At 62.6% G+C, this 9,098-nt stretch overlaps 1 protein-coding gene across 2 annotated transcripts; it reads left to right on the forward strand.

Moving 5' to 3' along the window:
* The first annotated feature begins 3,581 nt into the window (after positions 1–3,581).
* Positions 3,582–7,233, forward strand: DRD4 (dopamine receptor D4). Of its 2 annotated transcripts, XM_079929618.1 has the most exons (5): positions 3,582–3,940; positions 5,546–5,658; positions 5,731–6,097; positions 6,290–6,389; positions 6,513–7,233. In XM_079929618.1, the coding sequence occupies exons 1-5, from the start codon at positions 3,671–3,673 to the stop codon at positions 6,713–6,715; spliced, it is 1,053 nt and encodes a 350-aa protein (XP_079785744.1). In that variant the 5' UTR covers positions 3,582–3,670; the 3' UTR covers positions 6,716–7,233. The 2 variants fall into 2 exon arrangements, with proteins under 2 accessions (XP_079785744.1, XP_079785743.1); XM_079929617.1 differs by having other exon boundaries at positions 5,731–6,389.
* Positions 7,234–9,098: the final 1,865 nt, after the last annotated feature.

The following is a 9,098-nucleotide window of genomic DNA, read 5'->3' on the forward strand; positions in this document are numbered from 1 at the left end:
TATAGACAAGCTGATTCTAAAATGCATACATACAAGGGAACTCGAGTAGTCAAAACAGTTTTGTGAAAGAACAACTTTAGAGGACCCAAGCTACCTGATATCATGACTTACTATAAAGCCACAATAATCAAGACTGTCCTGTTGTTGAAAGGAAAGACGCTTGGATAATGGAACTGAATAGAAGTCAAGAAATAGCCCCACACAAATATGATCAAGTGCTTTTGGACAAAAGTTCAAAGGCAGTTCTATGGAGAGAAAACAATATTTTCAACAAGTGGTGCTGGGATACCTGGACATCCATAGGCAAGAAAAATCAATCACTCACCTCAGCTCATACCTTACACATAAGGTATCATGTGTGTAAGGTATCAGGCTCATACCTCACACATAAAAAAAAATTAACCAAATACACTGTTAGGAGAATGAAGAGACAAGCTACAGTCTGGGAGGAAATATTTTCAAATTACATATCTGACATTTTCCCCCCCCATTTTAGTGTGCAATGACAAGTCTTTGTGATTTTTTTTTGGGGGGGCGGGGCTGTGCCCCACGGCATGTGGGATCTTAGTTCCCTGACCATAGATCAAACCCTTGCCACCTGCAGTGGAAACGTGGAGTCTCACCCACTGGACCACCAGGGAACTCCCTCGTTGTGATTTTTTTTTTTTAAAGAATTATTTTGACTATGGAGATAATTTTTTTTTAATTTATTTATTTTTATTTATGTATTTTTGGCTGTGTTGGGTCTTCGTTTCTGTGCGAGGGCTTTCTCTAGTTGCGGCGAGCGGGGGCCACTCTTCATCGTGGTGCGCAGGCCTTTCACTATCGCGGCCTCTCTTATTGCGGAGCACAGGCTCCAGACGCGCAGGCTCAGTAGTTATGGCTCACGGGCCCAGTTGCTCCATGGCATGTGGGATCTTCCCAGACCAGGGCTTGAACCCGTGTCCGCTGCACTGGCAGGCAGATTCTCAACCACTGCGCCACCAGGGAAGTCCCCTCGTTGTGATTTTTATTGTCATGTCCCCAATGGCTAAGGATGTTAAGCACTTTCTCATGTGCTTATTGACCATTAGGATACCCTCTTTTTTTTTTTTTTTTGCGGTACGCGGGCCTCTCACTGTTGTGGCCTCTCCCGTTGCGGAGCACAGGCTCTGGACGCGCAGGCTCAGTGGCCATGGCTCACGGGCCCAGCTGTTCCGCGGCATGTGGGATCTTCCCGGACCGGGGCACGAACCCGCATCCCCTGCATCGGCAGGCGGACTCTCAACCACTGCGCCACCAGGGAAGCCCGGGGATACCCTCTTTTGTAATGTGGGTACAAGACTTTTACATTTGTTAAAATGGGATTGTCTTTCTTTTCTTGTTGATTTGTCAGAGCCCTTTATATATTCTGGATCTGCATCCTTTATCGGAGATCTACATTGCAACTATATTATATCCTTTCCCAGTCTGGACTACCTTTTCACTCTTAATGGTGGCAGATGTTTGAGGACCAGGAGAGAGACCCAAAGCAGATAGGAGGCTAGGCTGGACTCACCACTTGGCACCCAACCCAAGATCACAGAGCCAGCCCTGCCTCGGATTTTTGTCTTGTGAGAAAAGAAACTTCCTGCCCTAGTCACTAGTATTGTGAGTTCTCTTGCTCAAAGCTTCAGAAGGGGAGGAAGCCTGCCTGTCCCTTTACTGATCCACATGAAAGGGGTGGAGATGTTGAATGCAACTCAGACCCGGATGCCCATCTCCACCGCGTCCTGCACACCTTTCCTTTACCAGACCTCAAGTGATCTTGCCCCTTATGAGTATATCATGACATCTGTCTCTTCAGAGTCCTTGTTTTCTCTTTAATACACACACTACCAGTCCCTCAAGCTGGCCCCTGTGTCTCCTGATGTCTTTGAAATCAGGATCCTCGATTCCTGGCAGCACCTCTGCGCTTCGGGTCCATCCTGAGTTTTCTGGCCCTCCCAGGGCGGAGGGAGTCACAGATGCAAACGAGGGGCCAGGATGTGCCTTAGACGGTCCCACCGAGCGATGCAGCTGCATAGCCCACTTCTTGGCTCCGTTAGTGACCAGGCTGCGCGTCACAGGAAGTCCATAATAAAAATTCTCACTGCACATTTTCCTTGCATGTTCTTTCTGTTCACTTTTTTTTTTTTTTTTTTGCGGTACGCGGGCCTCTCACTGTTGGGGCCTCTCCCATTGCGGAGCACAGGCTCCGGATGCGCAGGCTCAGCGGCCATGGCTCCCGGGCCCAGCCGCTCCGCGGCATGTGGGATCCTCCCGGACTGGGGCACGAATCCATGTCCCCTGCTTCGGCAGGCGGACTCCCAACCACTGCGCCACCAGGGAAGCCCCTCTGTTCACTTTTATAATCTGAGACAGACGGTCTGGGCTGACCTCTCTGTCATGCACAGCCATCTCTGCCATGAACTCTGTGCCCCATGGATACAACACAGTCTTACCTGCATGGGTCTGGGACCCTGTACCCAGAGCCCCTCAAGCTCCTACAGTCTTATGTTGGCAGGTGGGGGGTGATGGGCACATGGGGCCCCAGGCTCATCCTTGGGAGGGAGGGAGGGAGAACCACCTCCAGTGCTCCAGGGAGGCCCGGGGTCTAGTGAGTTTGTGGGAGTGGAGGGTGCAGGTTGAGCGGGTTCTCATTTGGGGCTTTTCTCTGTGAAGAAGGAAGTGACTCAGGTAAAACATGTCTGAAGAGCACGCAGAACTCTGGAGACTGCTAAGCCCCCTGTGGGCTTATCACGGCCTTTCCTCCTGTTACGGCCTTTCAGGCTCTGTGGGGTGAGCTCATTTTCCAGGCTCAGAGGGGTGCACAGCTCGCTCAGGGTCACAGGCTCGGAGGCGATGGAGCCGGAATTGAGGCTGACCACTCAGCGGCTGGGGGGAAGATGAAGGGTCAGGCAGTGGGTGTGGGTGGAGAGGGACTGAGTGTGGTCCAGACTGAGGGAGAGGCTGCTTTGGGTGGGGGGAGTGCAGGGCCCCTGGTTGGGGTCTGCAATCATTGCGGGGGGACGCAAAGGGGCCCAAGAGGCTGGGGTGTAGAGGGTGGAAGGGTGAGCATGGAGCTGGCGCCGCCGAGCATCAGGGGGCCCCGGGGGGAGGCTGGGGTGGTGGCCTGAAAAGGCTGGTCCTCCGCAGATGCTAGAACCGGACGGAGTGAGAAGTGGCTCCACCTCTGCCTCGAGGGCCTCCAGCAGGGTCCCCGGGGAGGTGACGCCCAGCTTGGGTCCCTGTAGGGACGCCGGGGCTCTCTGGGGCCGGGCGGGATGGCGCTGGCATGGGCGCCCGCGAGTCTCGTGGGATGGTCGGGCCGACCTTCCATCCCCGTCGGTTTCTCGGGGCTCACACCAGCGCGTCGCCCCCCAACCCTTCCAGGCGCAGAGCGATGCTGGGCCCGCCCGTGTCAATCATATCACTTCATTCGGGTCGCTTTGGGCCGTTGCATTTGTCCACCTGCCGGTCTCTCGAAGCGCAGAAGTCCAAGATGGGCAAAGACCGGATGCAACTTAGAGCGCCCCGGGGTCCATCGAGCCGGGCGGACAGGGCGGGACTAAGACCAGGCTGGGCGGGCCGGAGGGGCGGGGCTCCGGCTCCCGACCTGGGCACTGTCCGCGGTGCTGAGCGCCCGCCGGGGCGCGCGGGGCCGTGCGCCATGGGGAACCGCAGCGCCGCGGACGCGGACGGGCTGCTGGCTGGGCGCGGGCCCGGCACGGGCGGCGGCGCGGGGGGCCCCGGGGCGGCGGCGGCGCTGGCGGGGGGCGTGCTGCTCATCGGCGCGGTGCTCGCAGGGAACTCGCTCGTGTGCGTGAGCGTGGCGGCCGAGCGCGCCCTGCAGACGCCCACCAACTACTTCATCTTGAGCCTGGCGGCCGCCGACCTCCTACTCGCCCTGCTCGTGCTGCCTCTCTTCGTCTACTCCGAGGTGAGCCCGCGTCGCGACCGCACGCGCACCCTCACCTGCTCCTTGTTCCCTGTGCCGAGCCACACCGAGGACCCAGCGTGACCCTGCCGCCTGGCCTCTCAGGAGCCTCGAGTTGGGGGCCGCGCCTGGTCCCAGGACGACCGGAGCCTCCAGCACCTCCGAGCCTCACTCCCCTCCCCCATCTCGCTGTCCATCTGCCCGCTTTGCTGTCTGTCCGCCCTCCCTCTTCTGCCCCTCTCTCCTCTTCTCCCTTTCTGTCTTGGTGTCTGTTACCCAAGAGATGCCTCTGTCCTTCAAGCAGAGAACCCAGAAACAGGCGACTTTGGCAGTCCAGCCCCCCACTCAGCCCCCTCAGCCGGGTTCCACTCCCCCAGGGGAGCCAGGTGTAGAGGGTGGAAGGGTGGGCATGGAGCTGGCACCGCCGATCCTGGACAGACAGGCAGATTCAGGCTTACCCCCATGCCGGCTCCCCCTGGGGCACAGAGACACACACGTCACTGCACGAGGCCACACCACAGCCAGGCAGGACCACAGGCGGGCACACACCAGCACACTTCAGGGCAGGAGACCCTCACTCACGCACCGACTGGGCTCCCAGCAGGAGGGACACTCAGCTGCCAGGAGCTGCAGGGCAGTGAGCACAGCTGGAGCGAGGGGACACCGGGCCTGACAGTGGAACCGAGGGAAGGCGCAGGTGGGGGGTCCGGGGCCCCCGCCAGAACCTGGGCCCAGGAGCCTCCGTCCCCAGAGCAGGTCTGGCCCTTGGGTCGGTCCCCCTTGGTGCCAGCCATGTCCACTGTGCAGTTTGGGCAGAGAGAAGCTGCTGAGGGCTGAGCTGGGGACACAGCGTCCTGGGCGATGGGGGAGGGCAGGCAGTGGACACAGTGAGTCTGGGCAGGGCTGGGGCAGAGGCCAGCAGGACAAGGACAGACGTGACCTGCCGCTCCCCCCCACCCCGAGCTGCAGACAGACGTCACAATGACGGCTCTTAAGCTCCTAATCGCCCCAAATCAGCAGGAGGGGATTTAGAGGGGGGTGGCTGTCTGCTCCTTTGCCCTTGGTGGGACCGCCGGGCACGGCGCCGGGGACTTGACTTTGTAACAATGCTGTGGGTACCATCCTCGCCCTCTCTTGCGGGTGAGGGGACATGAGTGAAATGACACGTCCAGACGCCCAGAGAGCGAGTTTCCGCAGACACTGACTCTTAGCTGTCTGCAGGGGCTGGGGGGTGGTTTAGGGGTGCTGGGCTCACACTCTTGGGCCGCAGGGTCCCCACCTGCGCAGGGAGGGGCCCCACGGTACCCTGAGCCCCACAGCATCAGAGATCCCAGTCCTCAGGTGACTATGCCCCCAGGATCCCCCCCAAGGCCTTTGTCAGTTCTAAGAGAAAGGAAGGGGGTCGTCTCTTGGCGCCCAGCTTGAGGGGCGGGCAGGACTGCCCAGCTGTCTCCGGCTCACTCCCCTCCCCTCCTCTCCCCTCCCCTCTGATATTCAGCCCCCTCTGCTCCCGGACCATTGGGGGTCAGAAGGACAGCTTGGGCCGGCGGCTGGGGGAGGGTAGCGTCCTGTGTCTGTTGTTGCTACGGGGCCCCTCCCTGCGCCCAGGTCCAGGGCGGCGTGTGGCTGCTGAGCCCTGGCCTCTGCGACGCGCTCATGGCCATGGACGTCATGCTGTGCACGGCCTCCATCTTCAATTTGTGCGCCATCAGCGTGGACAGGTAGGCCGCCCCCACCGCCCCGTCCCCTGTAGGGCCGCCCCGGCCCCGCCGCCCTCACCACGCTCCCCGCAGGTTCGTGGCGGTGGCCGTGCCGCTGCACTACAACCGCCAGAGCCGCGGTGGCCGGCAGCTGCTGCTCATCGGCGCCACGTGGCTGCTGTCGGCTGCGGTGGCGGCACCCGTGTTGTGCGGCCTCAACGACGCGCGCAGCCGCGATCCCTCCGTGTGCCGCCTGGAGGACCGCGACTACGTGGTCTACTCGTCCGTGTGCTCCTTCTTCCTGCCCTGCCCGCTCATGCTGCTGCTCTACTGGGCCACGTTCCGGGGCCTTCGGCGCTGGGAGGCAGCCCGCCGCGCCAAGTTGCACGGCCGTGCGCCCCGCCGCCCCAGCGGCCCCGGCCCGCCGCCCCCCGACGGCATCCCGGCCCCCGATGCCGCCGTGCCCCCGGATGCCATCCCGGCCCCAGACTGCATCCCGCCTCACGACGCCATCCCGGCCCCCGACGCCATCCCGGGCCCCGACGCAACCCCGCCCCCCGACGCCATCCCGGGCCCCGACGCAACCCCGCCCCCCGACGCCACCCCGCCCCCCGACGCCACCCCAGCCTCGGATGCCGTCTTGCCCTCGGACGCCATGCCAGCCGAACCCCCGCTGCGGGCCCGCAGGAGGAGACGCGCCAAGATCTCGGGCCGGGAGCGCAAAGCTATGAGAGTCCTGCCTGTGGTGGTCGGTGGGTACCGGCCAGGGGACGTGGGCAGAGAGGGGAAGACTGCAGCGCCCGGGGTGTGAGGCGGTGCCCGGGGCGGGGGGCGTGGCAGGGAGCCGCTCACGGCAGCCCCAACCCCGCCCCCAGGGGCCTTTCTGCTGTGCTGGACGCCCTTCTTTGTCGTGCACATCTCCCGGGCGCTGTGTCCCACGTGCGCCGTGCCCCCGCGGCTGGTGAGCGCGGTCACCTGGCTGGGCTACGTCAACAGCGCCCTCAACCCCGTCATCTACACCGTCTTCAACACCGAGTTCCGGACCGTCTTCCGCAAGGCTCTGCGCCTCTGCTACTGAGCAGACCGCTGGCTCCGCAGCCCCTCTTCAGCGCCCCGCCTCGCCTGGGGGTTTGTAGGAGTTATTAAACAGATCCCCAACACCTGCTGGGAAGGCTCTTGGAGGCGGGGGAGGGGGCAAGGAGGAGGAGACCAGGCCTCCACTAACCCTCATCCGGCCAGTTAACCCCTTCCTTCCTCCGGAGGAAGCCCAGAGAAGAGACCCCGCCAAGCCAGGTCTGCCCCGCCCCGGAAGCCTTGGGAAGAGGGCCAGCCCTTGCCTGGGAAGACTGCCCCGACTCACACCCTCCCCGAACACGTTCCCTCCCCAACACACCCGGCCAGCTGCAACCCACCCCGACCCGACAGCTGTTCCCAGGCCAGCAGCCTCCTCCCCTCGTCCTGGTGGCCCCATCCACTGTCCCTGCAAAGTGCAGCTGACCTGCCCCTGCCACTGCTTCGGCAGCTGCCTCAAGGTCGGAGCACAGCTCCCTGCCAGCTCCTGACTTGCCCATAGATGCCCAAAACCTGGAGGAACAGGGGGCCTGGGTGCTGGGTGGGCTCACGGGGGCAGCCTCCCTCCAGGGAAGGCCAGCGCAGGCCCACAAGGCACTCAGCCATCCTCTGCCCACTTGGCTGGGAGCAAGTGGGCAGAGCAGGGAGTGGCTGCCCCTCTCCCGCCCACAGCACGGCCCGCCCCTCAACCCGAGACAGCCCCACTTGGACTTCACCTAGACCCTCCAAAGTCCCCCGCCGTGGGCACCCGCTGTGCCCAGTACTGTGGCTCAGCGCTCCTGTCAGGAACTGTGACCAAGCCGGCCACTGCCGGGTGTCAAGCTCTCCTCTGAACATGAGAAACTATGGGCTGTGAGGGCCCCGGCATCAGGCCCCCCCTCAGCGTGCTACAGTATTCCGTGGAGAGGGGGCCACCCTGTTCCCCTCTCTGGGTGAGCACCGTTTCCTGCTCAGACTCAGCTGCTGCCTCCCCTGCGAAGCCCCAGCTGACCACCCCCCAGGACCAGCCTGCCCCGATCATCCTGGGAGAGACTGGCCCTCGAGGAACCGAGCATTGATGGACTGGGGGCCAGTATGGGGTGCTGTGTCCCTGCACCACACAGGAACCAACACAAAATGGGCGTGGGGGAGGGGGCCCAGGGCCGGCCCCCAGGTCTGTTGGCTGCTTCAGCTTCCGGCGCCTTCTTGCCTGTGAAGCATGAGGATGGCTGCAGCGGATACCCCGGGGCTCCTCCCGGGAGGAGCCCCAGATGGTACAGCCTTACCCGGGCAAGACACTTGCTTCAGAGCTGGGCTGGTGGTCCCTCCTGGGAACCTCAGACTCGAAGGGACCATCAGGCTGATGGCAGGGTCAGGGTCAGGGTCGGAGCAAAGGGCCCCTGACTGCGGCCGCTGGCCCTGCCACCTGGCTCGTCCCTCAGGTCCACACCCCACGCCCGTGCCCTGCCACCCATCTCTGATGTGCCCCGACGTGCGCCTGCTGGGCCTTCTGTGGTCACTCCACGTGGTCAGAGCTGGTGTCTGCCACCGCCAAGAGGGTCTCAAGCAGCAGCACCCCTGCCCGCCAGCCGTGGGCACCAGCTGCCATGCCCACCAGCCCAGGGATCTGTGTGGAGCAAGGCCACGTCCCCCTCCATGTACCCTTCTCATCTATACTAGGGAGGGGGTGACCATGCCCCCGACAGGCCAGGCCAGTAAGTGCATCTCTTTCGGAGGTGGGGCTGCAGATGGGCTGGGATCTGCTGGTGTCCGGCGCTGTCCCCACTGGCCCTGTGGGCAGACTCCTGTGTCCCCCAAGAGGGGGACAAGGCGGGCACAGGGGGGACAGGTGGACACTAGGGAGTGACAAGGTGGGCACTGGGGGAACAGGTGCAGATATACAGAGCCTGGCTGACCCGGGGGCTCAGCAGGTGCCTCGAGAGTCCCAGGCTCACTGATGCCAAGCGTCACCGCAGCCTCAGCTCAGAGGACCCGCAGCACCCGGACGGCTGCCGCAGCGCACACTGTCAGAAGCCTTGGCCTGGCCCCCGCGGCTGCGTCTGGCAGAGGCCATCAGAAGTGCTGACACAGAACTGAGGGTGTCAACGCACCCTGGGCGCTTGGATGGCAATTTCCAGAAGGATCCTGATGTCCGGGGTTGCGCAGAGATAGCTTCAAAGGCTTAGAAACGATACACCTTGGAAAACTGCCCCGAACACGTGCGGTCCCCAGGCTTCTACGTTAAGGAGAAGGGGAGGAGAAGCCGCCCCGATCCCAGAAAACCCTCGCCCGGGACGGCTTCCCTGCAGGGCCTGGTCCCAAGGCCTCCGACTCTGCTCACGGGGAGGCCGCCGCCTGGAGCTGGACGCCAGGACGCCAGGGAGGGCCTGGAAGCCTTTCCCTGGGGGCGC

This window comes from Stenella coeruleoalba (genome assembly GCF_951394435.1).
Source record: "Stenella coeruleoalba genome assembly, chromosome: 8".
NCBI classification, from domain to species: Eukaryota; Metazoa; Chordata; class Mammalia; order Artiodactyla; family Delphinidae; genus Stenella; species Stenella coeruleoalba.

Excerpts from the sequence above, each read along its gene's own strand:
- DRD4 (XM_079929617.1), top strand. The coding sequence starts at position 3,671 with ATGGGGAACCGCAGCGCCGCGGACGCGGACGGGCTGCTGGCTGGGCGC. Across the intron at positions 3,941-5,545 it reads CTCTCTTCGTCTACTCCGAG|GTCCAGGGCGGCGTGTGGCT; the intron begins GTGAGCCCGCGT and ends CCCTGCGCCCAG. Across the intron at positions 5,659-5,730 it reads TGCGCCATCAGCGTGGACAG|GTTCGTGGCGGTGGCCGTGC; the intron begins GTAGGCCGCCCC and ends CGCTCCCCGCAG.